General features: G+C 33.5%; 1 protein-coding gene and 1 pseudogene across 5 annotated transcripts in view; both read right to left on the reverse strand.

Annotated features, from left to right (window-relative positions):
- Nucleotides 1-17,187, reverse strand: part of Tdrd3 (tudor domain containing 3) — a 133,542-nt gene that overhangs the window by 44,702 nt on the left and 71,653 nt on the right. For 4 of the 5 annotated variants that reach the window (XR_010041798.1, XM_063232696.1, XM_063232699.1 and 1 more), the window contains exons 6-9: nt 10,347-10,418; nt 7,531-7,683; nt 1,672-1,812; nt 715-871 (exon numbers count right to left, since the gene is read on the reverse strand). Coding sequence is in view for 4 of the 5 variants with exons in the window: in XM_063232696.1 (XP_063088766.1) it covers nt 715-871; nt 1,672-1,812; nt 7,531-7,683; nt 10,347-10,418 (523 nt within the window). In the remaining variant the exon portion in view is untranslated. The remainder of the gene's footprint in view (nt 1-714; nt 872-1,671; nt 1,813-7,530; nt 7,684-10,346; nt 10,419-17,187) is intronic. The other variant, XM_063232697.1, reaches the window with a different exon arrangement.
- LOC111753752 (small nucleolar RNA SNORA40) lies at nt 9,261-9,405 on the reverse strand (annotated as a pseudogene).

The raw sequence follows: 17,187 nt of genomic DNA on the forward strand, positions 1-17,187 counted from the left end.
TGTATGCATGCACATACATCATATGAAAAAATAAAAGAAAATACACGAAAATAAATCAGTATTAATTTTAAACAGGATTTTGCATGTATTTCTTTCATATTTTTTATATCGTCTATTCTTTTATATTAAAAAAGCTCTCAAATCATACTAAATAGCACCTCTCATTTTCTAAATGATTTATCCAGAAATTTTAACTTACTTACATAAATTATCATTCAAGTAAAAAAAAATTTATAAAATTCATCTTTTATCATTTTCAAAACACAGACTTTAGACTTAAGTCCCAATAAAATACCTCTGCCCATGCAATGATTAAAGAGTAACACCAAATAAAAGTTATTTTCTTCTTAATTTAAAGAAGTTTACAGACAGTTTAGTTATTTGTGACTAAGTGACAAAATGGCATAGTTCTAGAAATGATACAACTAGTCACTTTATGTCATACTTCCTCTAGTACTCATAACAGGTAAAGTGCTGTTAATAAGTAAAGTTAAGCAAAGTGCTGTTAGACACGATCCACATAAAAATGAAGATAGAGTCAAATATCTCTCCAGCTCAAAAACACATGGTCTTTCCACCTATCACAAAGTTATACAAAGTTATACAAAGTTACAGCCCCTACAATAATAAAACTAAGTTTCTGTCAATAACATATCTTGCTCTAAAAAGCAAATAGTATCATTTGTCAATGTATTATTGTCTCGTAAACTATACCTCTTGGAGGGGGACCTGTAACAGGTTTCTGTTTACTGCTGTTAAGCAGAACGTTCAATGCTGCTTCTAAATTGTTGCCATTATCCATAAGAGCTTGCCTGGATGCATCCTTACTGAAACCCATTTCTGTTATATGCTTCAGTGCCTTCTCATCAACCTGTAAGGAATGAAGAGAAAAATGCTGATAGTTTGTAAGAAACCTAGGTATAAGATTTAAACCTATGTGTAAGATTTTAACTATTAGTTGTCTGTTAACTAAAAATTACACCATGTATTTATAGAAAAATGTCCTATCAATACAACATTTACTTGCTGTTTGTACACACTAATAGACAAGAAGGATTCTGTATGCTACATAGATAGGACTGTGCCACGAGTATTCTTTAACTTAGCAAATTCCACTGCAAATGCAAAATACACACACACAAAATTTTATATTAGAATAAACCTTTTGAAAATTAAGTGAAGAGGAAAAACTAATGGAAATTTTCAGGGTTAAAAAAAGGGAAAGCTTCTGATATTTTTCCATTGAAGAAAGGTAGCACATCTCTAAAAATACAAAGAAAATATATGTAATGAAAAGTTTAAATTTTAAAAGGAGAACCTAGTGAAAGGATTTTGTCCTAAATGGGACACTGCAGTGGTGAGAGGCTAAGAGGTGAAACCAAAGGGCTCTATCTTGAGGTCACCTTTCCCGCCCCTAGGCAATTTACCTATGGCCCGAAATGAATTCCAATGAGCTACTTGTGCATCAGTAATGCCCCTTAGGCATCACCCCAAACCTAAGCTATATGTGTGCCCCCACACCACTCGTCTGGCAAAGAAAAAGCCAGACCTCAGTGGTCGGGAGTTCTCTCTCGGTATTCTTAAAATAAAGGCCACTTTTATTTCATATTTCTGTCTTTTTAGCCACGCCAAAAATTCTATCACCTAGTAACCGTAATTCTTTAGCCTTACCAATTCTCTATAGACGCCTTCATGCTTCCCTTCTGATTTGGTTAGCTTTTCTTTCTGTAAAACTTCTCTATTTCGGTTCCCAACAGCGTTCATACTGAGATTACTTCTGGCACCACCCCCTGCTCCTCCAAAGGTTTTAGTCTTAAAGAAAGATACAACATACCATTAAGCATACAAGTAAAGATCATTTTAAAGTAACCATAAAAATTAAGCTACTACTAAAAAAATTAGTCAAATTAATTTTCTTGATGTTTTACTTGAAAGCATGAAATAACTTGCTCCTTGTAAACAATACAGGTTACAGATATCTACTATCATAATGTCTTTTCACAGGTACAGGTCTGGCCATGGAAAAACTATACGATTTATCATCTATAATTCTCTACAAGGCAGGTCACCAAAATAAACTTAAGTGAATGTACAACAATATAAAAAAATAAGCTATATAGACATCAGTTATTTAAGTGATCCTATATATGGCAAAATATCTTACATATGTGCTGGACCTATTCGAAATCCAGCTGGAAGATTACCCTTACCAATGCAAAAAACTGTCTAAGAATCAGTTACATTATGTCCATGGTCCAGTAATGACTCCACAATCTTAGTATATACCACATAAACTTGAATTTTATTTACATTAATTGTGAAATGTCATTTCTTACAGTGACATAAATCTATTTCTTATTTTTCCTGGCTTATTTGAAAAACAGTGCATACAAATAAATTTGAAAATCTGATTTGATTTCCTTATCTTTTCAAAATATTATGAAAAGACCAGACCAAAGGACTTCAAAATGATACAAATAAATGACTAAAAGGTATCACTCAGTTATCTGTATTATATCAAATTAAATACCTGATTGTAAACTTTATAGCCTATAGGTTTTATAAAAATAGACATTAATAGGCCAGGGGTGTAGCTCAGCATCACATAGCTCAGTGATACACTGCCTACCCAGTAAGTGTGAGGTTATGAGTTCGATTCTCAATACCAAAAAAAAATTTAAAATTAAAAGAAAAATATTATAAGTTAAAGTGATTTTTTAAATTAAAGATAGTGACTAGTATTTTTAAATGTTTATGATAATAAAACATCTTCTATACACATTTATACAATATTGGGAAATTATTTTGAAGCAGGAAAAAATAAAATAGAACCTGAAAAATAGAAAGATAATGTTAGATGAACAGCAATGGACAACACATTAATATCTCCATTAAGTAGCTGATACACTACAATATTATATTTAATTAAAGTCAAAGTTAAAACTACATCTTTCAACACCAGAGATTAATTACTGGATTCATTAAATTGTTTTATGAAATCCCAGAAAAAAAACAGATTTGAAATGTCTTGGTAGTCATTACCTTTCTTCTTTTTTTTTTTTAAATTTAGACAGCCTTTACTTACTTACTTATTTTTGGTGCTGGAACTTGAACTCAAGACTTCACACTTGCCAGGCAGGCATTGTGCCACTGAGCTACATCCCAGTCCTTATATAGCACTTAGAAGTGGGAGGTACAAAGCAAGTGACAAAAACATTACATAATTGGTCACATGCATTGAGTCTTATATTATATTGACAGGCAGGCTTTTTTTTTTTTTTTTAAAACACCGGAGATTGAACTCAGAACCTTGCACTTGCCAGGCAGGCACTTATGCCACTGAGCTAAATCCCTGGCCCAGGCAGGCTAGTCTTGAACAGATTTGTTGAAACAAAGGAATTGTTTGTCATAACACAGAGACATTCCAAAAACAAGTGTCGAGGGCCCTTACAGGTGTGTCCTGGACTAGCCCAGGGGGCCCTAAGGTATACGCAATTACTCAGACTCAGTGCTCATCAGAAGTATTACCTTTCCATTGTAAAGAAAACTATACATATTATACTAATATGACACAAAGTTTTTAGATGACAGATAATCCAGCATACTTACGTACATATGCTGCAGACTAGCTAGCTTACACTGATCTTCACTGAGCTACTTACTAGCTCCTATCCTCAAGCAAATCATACAACTGTTACATTTCATGTTTTATCATTTAAAGAGGTATGAGAAAAACCAACCATGAGAGGATCAAATGATATTATCAACAGGAAATGATTAACTCAGTAAGTGGCACATGGCCCTCAATAACAGAAAAATTATGTTTTGGATAATATATTAGAGGGGCTGGGGATATAGCTCAGTGGCACAGTACCTGCCTAGCGAGCATGTGGTCGTGAGTTCAATTCCTGGTGCCAAAATAATAATAATAATAAGAGTAATAATAATATACTAGAAACCTGACTTGTTCCAAATGAAATACATTTCTGGAGTTATGGCCCCTAATTCTAAAAGTATTTTGCCTTTTGGAACCAATGAAATAGTTCTGTGCTTATCATTTTCTATTTTAAAAATTAAGAAACAGGATTAATGAAATTTTCAGAATTGCTTTTCACTGTTTTAAAGCAGTTGTTACAAAAAATATAAGTATTAAGAACCATCACAATGCAAACATTACACATGAGGTAACTACATCATGTTTTTCATTATATGTGAATTAGGCATACTGAGATCATCATGACTGAAATGCAAGTGAACTCCTGATATTATCTGGCAGTTGTACTATATAGAGAGTGATTAAAAACTACAGTGAATGTTTAATTTTTTAAAAAATTCATTAAAAATATATATTGTCAATGCTAAAAATCTTTCTTGGTTGGAACACACTTATCCTTCTAAGACTGTTCTTTTTAAAGCTGTTCTAGTTCTCTTTCATGAGTGTCTTCAATTACACTGTCATGATCCTGGATCAATGAAAAATATTTACTTTTCATGGTCATTTTCATTTGTGGGAAACGCAGAAGTTGTACAGTGCCAGATCTGGTAAATAAAGTGAATGAAAACACACTGTACTGTTTTCATGAGCCTGTCTTTGCTGGATAGCACTTGACACCGTAATTCACTTCACTGTATCATACTTCATAAAAACACTAATGAAAGAAGATTTTCAGAAGTGCTTCAGAAAATGACAAAGATGGTGGCAAGGTGTGTTCAAAGTTAGGGGGAACATTCTGAAGGGAATTAATAGCAACTCGTCTCTTATTGTAATAATTTTTCAAAATTTAAATATTCACCATGTATTTTTATCACTTCTGCATTTCTTTAATCCATTCACCCTCTCATACTTCTTGACCATTATTTCATACATTCTTACTTCCCAACCCTCCAACACCTTCTCCCCTACTCTCACTTTTAACGTTGCATATTTTTTAAAAGAAAAAAATGGAACTTGCATAGCTTTTCATCTACCAAGAATGTTGAAGGAATGATTCCACACTGTCAGTCGTCATCTCATTGCAAGACTTCTCAGTTTCCCTTTATAAGTTTTTCACTCCCTTCACCATGATACAATTCCTCCCTTACTTTGTTTCTAACAAATACTATTGATCACGCCCTAGCTGGTTCAACTTTTTTCATCCAGCCTCTAACATGCCAACGCCACATAGTTCATTCCTTGCCCTATTCTTTCTTAACACTCATTCTTTGGTGACCTGATTTGGCCTGATGATTTTAAATACCTCCATACCCCTGTAACTCTTAACTACATGCATCTCTTTCAAAGCTGTTTCCAACTACACTCCTGCATTTCACTGCCTATTAAACATTACTATATGCATGTCTAACAGGACCCTACTTCAATATTCATACTTTCAAAATGAAACATGAAATTGATCTCCTTATATATATATGCTACTCCAAACTTTCCCATTTCAGTGTCAATGTCAATTTTTCAAGGTAAAATTTCCAACTCATTCTTGACATCTCATCTTCTCTCATGCTGTATATTCAATCTTTCAGAAATCCTGATGGCTATGTTTTTCAAATTTCAGTAACTGAGAACTTCATGAGAACCCACATAGCTGTTTTCTTTGCTCAAACTACCATCTTTTTTTTTTTTTTTTTTTTTTTGGTCCTGAGTTACTTTAGTGACCTACTAATTTTTCTAATTTCATTTTCCTTTTTTTACAACTCAGTGTAAGTGCAGTAGCCAGGATTAGTCTTTTAAAATGCAAGTCAGCTGCTGTTATTAATACTCATAGATGGCAAAAACTCTCCATTTCTCTCTCAATAGAGGCCAATCTGCTACTTCTCTTCTTATAGCTAATTCCTTCAACTTTTGACTTTTCACTATCTTGGAGGCCTAATCAGATTGCTACATTTAAAATTACAACATGCAGTTAACTTATTTTGTATGTTATAATGTTTATGACATAAATCTTTTACTACACTACACATAGATTTAGTTTAACATTGTCAGGGGGTAACCAGGGAAAAATCCCAAGTTTATTTGCTAGTTTTGAGACTCTATCAACTCTCTCACATATAAACTGATAAGTTTTAAATGTTTTAGTTTTTAAAAACTCTAATTCTTAAATTATAACATATTAGTAAACAAAATATCAAGTATTACTTTAAAAATGCAGCACATTTATAATATGTTAAATATAAAAAAGAAACAGTTTTAACTACATCAAATGAACTCCTTAAGAAGTCTGAGGTACATGTGAATAAAAAGAACAAGTTTCTCACAATCACTAAGGAATATGTGTACGCATGTGTTCTAAAACTCAACATGTCAATATTTTTTGAAAAATAAAGATTTTATGTCAACTATATAAAACAATAATTAAGTAATGTTAATTTTTTAAAAGATACTTTAGAATAGAAGAGATAATAAAAAATAGCAGTAGTGTCATTTTTCAACAAAGGAAGGGCATGATCTCTGTCATGTATTATCAATTTTAATTCACACAGCAACGACAGGTGATTCTATTGTCCCCAAATGCCATGGGTGAATAAAACTGGGCACAAAGTACTAAAAAAATTGATTCAAGATGTTCAATAGGATAATCAAGCTGTCTGATTTCACATGTTGTACTTTTGGTCCCTACACTAGAATAACAATGGAAAAAAAATGCCAAATTCCAAAAAGTATTCAATTTAAACTTTGAAATTAAACAGAAAAACAGTTGTTAAACTTCATTACAGGTTTTAAATAAAGGAAACTTTTTCATCTCAAAGGTTAAGAAAAGTCTAAGCGTCTAAATCATTAACTAAAATTTCTTATCGAATCCTAAAATAATCAATAACTAAAAAAGATACCTACTCCCAAAGATCAAGAAACTCAGAACAGAAAAAGAAAGCCTCTAGCTAAAAAAACCTGTAAAATGGAAGATATATACTATACTTTTTCCTGAAGATTGAAATAATTTTTACTCTAAAAGAAAAAATGACAAAAATTATAACTGTAGTCTACTGATTTATCCTTTGATTTTTACTCTTTTCTCAGAAGTTGCTCTTCCTCAAAGGATGCTATTATAGGGAAAAACTGTTCTAAGATAGTAATAACAGCCCAACTAATCTCAGGAAACCCTCTGCTATAATAAAAAAATGTTGTGTTCCACTGTTACTTGAACAACTACTTCTGAGAGAGCAATATGTAATATATTAACTAGTGATGATTTCTTGCTATTATTGTTTTTTTGAAACAATTTTTTTCCTGTTTTGCTTTTTTAAAATAAAAAAAATTTAAAAACTGAAAAGCAGAGGGGGAACAAAAGGGTGATTTGTCAACAAGAAAAATTTACTGGAATTGTCAAAGAGATCTGAAAAAAGAACATATAAATAAAATATGCAAAATTAAGGCCCCTTGACTCAGCAGGGCACTGTTTTCACTTACAGAATATGCAAGAAAGATAATGTCAAAAGTTGAATGAATTATTTATCTTACATGAAAAGAACAATACTGACCAGATATAATCTAAATACAACATAGTAAAAACGTAAGAGAAACTTATGACAATTTCTTACTTCTTTGCTCTTTGCAACTTCCGCAATAGCAGCAGTCCTTTGCTTTTCAAATTCATCATTATCATTTGCAGGTTTGACAGGCATTGTAACTTGTAATGTCTTTCTTCGATCAAGTTCTCTGCTATCTACTTGAACATGAGATAAACACTTCTGCTAAAATAAATAAAAATATCTCAATAATTCTAAGAGGTTAGTTTTCATTATAAAGTAACATTTCTTCATAACACTATTACATAGCACAGAACCAGTTTACTATTTTTCCTTTTATTTATTATTATTTCTTTTTTTTTTTTTTTGGTGGTACCGGGGATTGAACCCACTACCTTGTGCTTGCCAGGCAGGCACTTATGCCACTGAGCTAAATATCCACCCTATAGCATTTCTTCAAAAGAAGGTTTGCAGTACTTGAAATAGCTAGGAGTTCAGTAAAATGCAATTCTATCCCAAAGATTTACAAAAGAGAAGCAGAAAACTGATTAAACTAACTTTCAAATGGATGTAGCAAATATTTCAATTGAAGTTAAAAAGCAATATAAAAATGCTGTCATCTAAACCAGTTTAGGCACATATTTGACCAAGATATATTGGACCAAGAGAGCTAAACTTCACTTATGGCAATAACTGACATAATTCTACACTTCAAATAGTCTAACGAACACAAAAAGGTAAGCATGATTTCAAACTAATGTACAAGAAGAAAGAAGTCTGTAATTAAAACATTTCCACATTATGTCACGATATCCTTATGTGAGTTGGTTAGAATAGTTACTTTAACATATAAAAAGATATTTCTGCATTTAAAAACCAACAGCTAAACCCAAAAAGCTAAACCTCTGTCCAAGTCACCTTTGAAGTTTTGCATGTGTATTGTAATTAAGACAATAAAATAATAAAAAAACTTAAACAATACCTAAAAATAAGCCCTGAATTCTGGTCTGCATTCCAATTCTACCAATAAAATCCTATAAAATGAACTTTTATATAGCTCACTAATAAGCAGAAGAGGAAAAGATCTTGCCAAACAAGTGTGTTTTATATATATATATATATATATATATATATATATATATATATATACATGGCACATTTTTAGCAATGCAAGTATCTTATTGATATGGACAAGAGGCCACCTTTATCTGTATAACCCATGTATAACACTGTAATGCGCTGCGTAAGAATTTGTCAAAATGAACTTTATAAATAATACTATAACTTTTGTTGTACTTCCTAGCCCCCAAAAATTATAAAACATACTTTGATTCTTAATAATTAGACAATAAGTCTTTCTGGAAGAAGGTTATATCTTGAGTAATGAAAGAAAATATTTATCACAAAAACATCTGAGAGTAAATTCTCAAAAGTACGTCGTTTATTATTTTCAAATAAAACTTATCAGGATATTTGTACTTTGCATTCTGAAGGTTTTTATTGGACTGAGAGAATATCATCAACATGGGTCACACCACATGAGTTCACAGTTTCATTCCAAAAGACAGAACAAAAATGCACATTTTAAAAATACTTGCAAACAGCCTTAATGAAAGAATGACTCTAATCTGTTGAAAACAGGTATTCACACCTTCCGTCAGTTTAAGCTGTATTAGGCTATCATAACGTTTCGCTTATGCTTTGTTTTCGAGGCAGAGTCTCACCGCAGTGCAGGCTTCACTCCTCTTGCCTCGGCCTCAGGAGACCCAGGATAACACGTTTGCAGTCCTGCACCTGGTAGAAATACTCCTTCTTGTATGCATCAAAACTCTTTCTGAATAATGAGCTCTGGGTTGCAAAATAGAATTTATTTCTGCACCTGTCCATTAAGTCTTGGTCCACAAGTAAAGAAAGAAAAAAAAAAAAAAACAACAACACACAAGTGCCATCTAATTTAATCTTGACTAGATCTTATAAAGAATTTTCTGAAGAGGATTCCCATCAACTGATATAACTCATTTATCTTCTGATAAAGAAGATTTTTTTATATCAAAACATTTGAAAAATATAAAATAAAACTTGCTATCAGAATTTAATCTCTACTATTTACCTTTATGTTCCCAACTGACCCTCATTCTAAGTTGGCACTTTTAAAGAAAACTAAAAAGGGAATACAAAGCAGACAATCAACAGTTTCAGTTTTATGACAGCTGCTTTTTTCAGAGATTATTTCACAGGAGTTATTTTAGAGGGGTAAATTTTGGTAACAACATGAGCAGAAGAGCAGACAGCCACCGAGATTATTCTCAGACTTGTCAGGGACAAGTCAGAGAAGGGCTGAGGACACTCTTACGAATGCAAGTCTGACACTAAGCATGATGAGGAACACACGTGACCTAGCTAGCTAAGGGACGAGCGAAGGGACGACCTGAAGATAGCACCTTGTAGCAACAGGAAGTTGAAAAGTAAGATGAAAAATCTGTGGTTTATGTCTAAGAAGCAGGATTCCCACTGTTGAAAAGGAAAAATTAACTGGAAGACAAATTAAGTCCCTGACTGAGATGGATATTCAGATCGAGGCAGTAGAACAGAATCTCAGGAAGAAATTATGGGCTATGTTTATCTTCTTGCTTTTGAATTTCCCATTAAAAACAACTTAAAACCACCGTTATCCTTTCTTGAGGAACTGTGATTTGCTTTTCAAATATGGCTCTTAATTGTTCTAATCTTTGAATGAACAGCAAAATTTAATTCCATGAAGTTAACTATTTCCATACAATTTAATGACCTCTGAACAAATAGGTCAGCACAAAACTAAGCACAGCTTAAGTATAAATAAAAACCACTTTTCCTGATTTAAATTCATCTGCTAAAATGAACATCATTACCTGTCCAAAAGGCACAAAAGGAGGTGGTCCACCTTCAGTTCCAATGTTGCTTCTACTGTGTTTTGACAAGCTCTGTGAGAAAAAAAAACAATACCCATCATTAAAACAGAAACTATAAACAAAAAATGCATTGATAATATAGCAGGAATCTATTACTTAGATTATTATAAGAAAGAGTAAAAAGCATTCTTGAACTATTTTAAACTGTAGCATATAAAATACTTTATTCTTCCTTTCAGTAACTACACACAGGCTTTCTCTAAGCTCGCCTACCAACACACATTTACATATACTTTTGAGAAATGTTTATCAACCCTTTCTCGTAAGGAGAAAGTTCTCCCCAAAAAGTAGCAAAGTCTAAGACAACAAACATTGGCAACAAGAATTTCATTAAAACACGTAACAGACAAATATAATCTTGAAGCTTCAAAGTGAAGCTTGAAACATCAAATTATTAGCAAACAACATATTCATAAATGTTATTTCTAATTATTTCAAGAGATCCTAGTTATAATACCTAAGGTGGAATTCCTTTTCAGTTTTCACTTATTATCTTAAATTATACTTTGAAATATTGAATTGTTTAATAAAAATAAGTTTCTAAACTACTAATTTCAGGGTTGTTTTCTCAAATTGTCACAGTATTAGAAAAACAAAAATGTTTCTGAAAACAGAAATATTCTTCTAGCAAAACCAAGTTCTCAGATTTGAAAGTCCTTTCAAAATGCCATAAAATTCTAGGACAATTTAAAAAAAAAAAAGAAAAAAGAGAGAAAGAGAAAGGAAAAAGATGCCATAAAGAACCTTCAACAGGTCTCTTTTACTGCACCCAATCCTTAAATGATTTGCTATATTAACATTAACGTGTATTTGTTAAGCACTTCCTATTTTTACCTCTTTCTGTACTTTTAGTAATTATTATATACTTTTGGAAAGATGCAGAATGGTAAGCAGCAGAGAAAAAGCCTCTCTAATGTTTTTTTTGGGCTGTTTGTTTTGTTTTGTTACCAGGGACTGAACTCACAAACATCGCTCTGATATTTAGAATCCAGATGCTGGACTATAGCAATGTAAAGAAGAGACAGCAGGAAGTGGAGCAAGGGTCTATAGCAAGAATTAGGCCTACAAGGGCAGTGAAGAGAGGCCGCAACACCAAAGAGGGAGGTGGCAAGCAGTGCTTTCTCCTTGAGTCCGGCCTCGTGCAGGGGAGGAGCAGTTTAAGAGGCATGCTGAGTACTGGCAACCCCCGAGGCCTCCCTGGAGAAATGCACCCGTGGAACAGAGCCGCGGAGGCTGTGGACTGCAGTGACTATTGAGTTATTCAGTTTCAGATAACCTCCCGTGAGAAAGCGGTAGCTGGTACCCATTTTGGAAAGGGGTCAACTGAAGTCAGAAACCACAAACAGTAGCAGTTGTTGGCTCCATCTAACAACTCCAAGCCAAGATGCAGAAACAACTCCAACCACACTTGGCTTCTTTAGTAAACGGAGCTGCTTGCCAAAGATAAAATTAGACCCATATCTCACCATGCATGAAACTAAAATCAGAATGTTCCAAAGCTAATCTGAGTATTACAACAGAAACACTAAACACTGGAAGATAGACAAAACTCTTGAAGACATAAGTATAGGCAAAGACTTTATGAACAAAATCTCAATTGCACAGGAAATACCACAAAGAATCAACAAGTTGGATCTCATCTCATTAAAAAGCTTTTGCACAGCAAAATAAACTATCAACAGTGAAGAAACAACTCAGAGTAGGAAAAAAATTTGCCTGGTGTTCCTCAAAGGACTACCACCTAGAACTCAAAAAAATCAGACCCCCAAATCTAAAGATCCAATCCAAAAATGGGTACCTGAAATGAACAGACACTTCTCAGTTAAAGTTGGAAGGGCCAATAAATACATGAAAAAATGTCCAACATCAGGGGTCACTCAAGAGATCACAGTAAAACAACACTAGAATTCCATCACACTCTAGAAAAAATGGCCATTATAAACAAATCAATCAATATCAAATGCTGGAGGGCTGTGGGGAAAAAGAATTCTTCTCTTCTGTTGATGGGGTACAGACTGGCGCAACACTGCATACATCAGTGTGGAAAGTCCTCAAAAAACTAAAATTAGAGGTTCCATTCAGCCTAGCTATTCCTCTTCTTGGTATCTTCCCAGAAGAATTAATATCATCATACCTCAATGAGTGTACACCTATGTTTACAGCAGCACAATTTGTAATAGCTAAATGCTGTAAACAGCCCAAAAGCCCATCAACCAATGAAGGGATGAAGAAGATGTGAGTTTTTTATACGATGGAGTACTACTGTGCCATAAAGAAGGATAAATCTGAGATATTTCTATGTAGATGGATACACCTTGAGAATATACTCTAAGTGAAAAAAAAATTGGACACACATGTAAATACTTCATTGTTTTGTTGACATGAGAAATAAAATATAAATAAGGGACAATTAAAATAGATACTGTGAAATGGGAAGAAATGTTCAAATAGAAAAGAGAAGTACGAAGGGGAGAAAGGAAGGAAGGGAAAAGGAAAAAATTGAAGAAAAAAATGAAAGCTGTGTAAATAAGGAGGAGGAAAATGGGTTGAAGGGAGAGTAAAGGAATGAGAAAACAAGAAGAAAAAGATATATCATGCACAGATATGAATTCCATATGATGTATGAAAAAGAAAGAGAAAAGAACCAGAGAACTCTTGCTTTATGTTTAAAGGCATGATGGAGACAGCATGGAAAACTGCAGAGAATATCAATCTCACGAAAAGATGTTTCACATGACTAAATATCAGAAATGCAAATGAAAACCACAATGAGATTCTATTCCACATACGACTAGAATGGCTACTACAAACACACACACACACACACACACAAAATAACAAATTTTGGTGAGGATGTGGAGAAATGGGAAGTCCTATACTTTTGATGGTGAGAACATAAAATGATATTTCTACTGTGGAAAATAGAATGACAGTTTCCCCTCTACAAAAAATTATCATATGACAGCAATTTCATTTCTGAGCATTTAATACAAAGGAAGTGAAAACACAAATTCAGACAAGTATCTGTTCATGCAGGATTATTCATAATCCAAAAAGTGGAAACACAAATGTCCACTGATGATGAAATCACAACAGTAATATATAAATGTATTGTTCGATATAATATGTATGTACATATAATGTATTGATCATACGATTCAGCCTCAAAAAGGAGGGAAATTTTGAAGCATGCTACAACATAGATGAACCCTGATGTTATTATCTTAAGTGAAATAAGCCAGACACAAAAGGGCAAATACTACATGGTCCTACTTGCATGAGGTACTCCGAACAATCCAATCATAAAGACAGAAAGTTGGGTAAGACTGCCAGGGACTGGAAAAGTGAGGAGTGGGGGGTTAGCAGACAAAAGTTTGGTTTGAGGAAATGAAAATGATGGGGAAACCGACAGTAGCAATGGTTCCACAACAATGTAAATGTAACTAATGCCACTAAGTTTCACAGTGAAAAACAGCTAAAATGTTCGATGATACGCTATGTACACTTTACTAGAATTTTTAAGAAGAAGAAAAAGATCAAACATTTGGGAGCACTAAAATGTTACAGAACTACACTATTCTGCAATACAACTAGTATAGAATTGTACAATCCTACAAATACAAAGCACTACCATTGAGGACGCTTTTCTCTTTTTCTTTACCATTTTGTAAACACCACCTGCATGCAGTTTCTCTTTCCCTAATTTACAAGATTGTTCCCTTTCCCTGTAAGAATATTTAGGACCTGCTTATATCTAAAAGTAATTCTATGATTTATGATTTTTATGCATATGTTTGTTTTTATGTGTACCACCTGCTAACTACATAACAAACTATACTCTTTATGTTTCCTTCATTTCTGTGGTCATCAAGTAAGAGCTATAGTCATAGTAAGATATTTTAAAACTAACTGAAACATACATTTTTATTATCCCTAACAAGATACTAATATAACACTGAAGTGCAGAAACACACAATAAAACACTTCAAGAACAGCTATTAAATGATTTTAAACTCTGTGTGTGTGTATGTGTGTGTGTGTGTGTGTGTGTGTGTGTGTGTGTGTGTGTGTGTTTTGAGTAGGGTGAGAATGTCCCTACAAAGTTTAAATGACTTAATCATATTAGTGAATACGTTTAAGTATTTTGGCTGGGACATGGGAAAAATATCTCAGCAGCTGGTCTGACTTGAGAACACTTTATTGCATTTTAAAGTATCTCTAATGATAACAAAAATATAATACATCAACTTATAACAGTTAATATGAAACAGTTGGGATTTCTCTAAGAAATTCAAAGTTTATAAACTCAGCTGTTTATGTAAAAACTATTAAGCCACTTCTGAATCTTTTGTAATATTTTCAATTAAACAATGCAACTGTAGAACATTATTTATACTGCACAGTACAGCAGTCCAAAATGTGGTACATTATAACTTAAGGAACAACTACTCAGAAATTAGTCCTAAACACAGGTACTTACCATTTATCTCCCAAACACAGGTACTTTCCAATTAAGAAGCAAGGACAAAGTAACATATCATAAAATACCAAAAAGGTGGAAATATTGCCAAGCCCTTGGCTAGTTCCTAAGAATACACAACACCAAAAGGTGGCATTGGAAATTCAGTTTGAAAAGCAATTAACTCTGCATGCTTTGTAATTCATTCCACAACTATTTATATGGTATCTTTTATATGTAAGACTCAGGGCTACTACTTTGGAGAGAGTATAGGCTGCTCTGAAACAATTTTAAACAGAATTTTAAATGATCGCGATGCTCCTGATTTTCTAACCTACACAAGCATTGGAAATATACCTGATGAAAAGGATTGAGGTCCTTAGTAGAAAAAGCGGAGGTTCACTAGGCCGATGGGGAGGTCTTCAATAAATGAGACCTCAGTGGAAGTCATGGATGCTGAAGGGAGCACTGTAAAGGACATAATTGTTGGGTGAAGTGATAAACACATCCATAGCCACCAGTGAGCTCAATGAAAAACACAGTGACAAAGGGTCAGGACATTAGGGTGTGTCTCTCTGAAATGGATTGTAACATCATAAGGCAATGGAGCACCACCACTTTACATATTTTGGATCTTTCCACTTGACTCTTCTGACTCTGATTTTACATTTTGTAGTGATGGTGTGCTTGTGGTTACCAGTTTACAAAGCAAGAACTCACTTTATCTGTCAGAGATGAGAGACACACTTTGGATTCTGATTTGGGGCCTGGCCACAGCCCTGTTTCTCATAGTAAGGGACTGTGAGCAAATCACTATGAAGACCAAGTGGATGTGAGTTTATAATGATAAGATGCTAGTGTTTTCTGACATTCCAACCTCAAATGCTTTAGTACTTCATGTGCCTACTTATCAAAACTTACAGTAACAACAAAATTATTGTAGATTTTGCTCAGATCTATAACTCACCCATTAGCTGTCTAATCACAAAGTAAGCTATTCAACACTTTTTAAGAGTATATTTTTTGATTATATGGAAATGATGTCTCCTTACAAAGAAGAATCAGGGAAACACAGATTCAAGAGCCCAGCACATTTACGTACTGTGTGAAGATTAATCTTTTTTATTTTTATTTCTATTTTTATTTTAGATAAAAAGGAATAAAACTACTGATGCTAACTCTCTGTTAGCATCAAAAAAATCAGTCTGGGCCAAGAATTTAGCTCAGTGGCATAAGCGCGTGCCTGGTAAATGCAAAGTCATGAGTTTGATCCCCAGTATTAAAAAAAAAAAAAATCAGTTTGAGCTTTCATTGTTTAATCTTGATTGGTAATTTGATTATATTAAGAGACAACTAGAAGATTAGTAAAGCATACTTACAGGTGTGTCTGAATAGGATAATTATCACACTATTCAACAAATATTTGTAAAATTGAACAAAGGTGAGACAAATACAAATCCTGACCCTCAAGAAAATTATAGTCTCAACACATTCTCAGTTGAGCTATAATTTGTACATCTTGTTAACTGGTGGCTTGAACCACCAGTGGTGTATTTTTGACTGCTCCATTAGCTGGCTTTTTATTAATTTATTAGTAAAAAAAAATCCATAAAGGTGATTAGATCTGTTTGTATCATCAGAGGTACAAACCACCTACTGGAATAGTCAAACTCATACTATTGGTGGTTCAACCCAACAAGAACATATTATAGGAGATGAAAAATAAAATAATTTGAGTGACAGAGTAAAACTATTATTAATATGGAAATTTTATGGAAAATATGTTTCCAAAATTCGTAAAGGAACAACTACTTGCTAAGCATTTCATCTGGGTCTAAAAAACATGGAAATAATTTGCCTAGAAATAATTAAGAGAGAGAAATCAAGATAAATGACTTAAAAGTAGGAAAATCGTCTTTGTCAAAAAAGTATAACTGAAGAAAGCCTAAAGAATCAAAGGAGAAGTATTTTGGCGATCAGAAAATCTACGTGTAAGAATTCAGAAAACTACAAAGGTAAAGGGAAACTAGGGCTCGGACACGGCAGGCCGTGAAGCTTAAATCAAGCTTCTTGGAATAAAAGCAGGATGTGACATGTTCTGAACTACGCTGAACAAAAGGTAATGTAACGAAGCCCTGAGATAAATTAAAAGATAAAGAAAGGAGATGCAGCATGACCAGGAAATAGCAATTCGTGAGTTCAGGCAAGAGCTCCTAAACATGTACACCACAAGAACAGCACTGGAAACGGACAGCAAGGATCTGATACGGGATTTGGCAGTTACAGATGGAAGAACTAGTGGGCAGAAACACAGTGAAGAAA

This window comes from Cavia porcellus, unplaced genomic scaffold, assembly GCF_034190915.1.
Source record: "Cavia porcellus strain 051 isolate PalLab524CR breed Dunkin Hartley unplaced genomic scaffold, mCavPor4.1 scaffold_21, whole genome shotgun sequence".
NCBI classification, from domain to species: domain Eukaryota; kingdom Metazoa; phylum Chordata; class Mammalia; order Rodentia; family Caviidae; genus Cavia; species Cavia porcellus.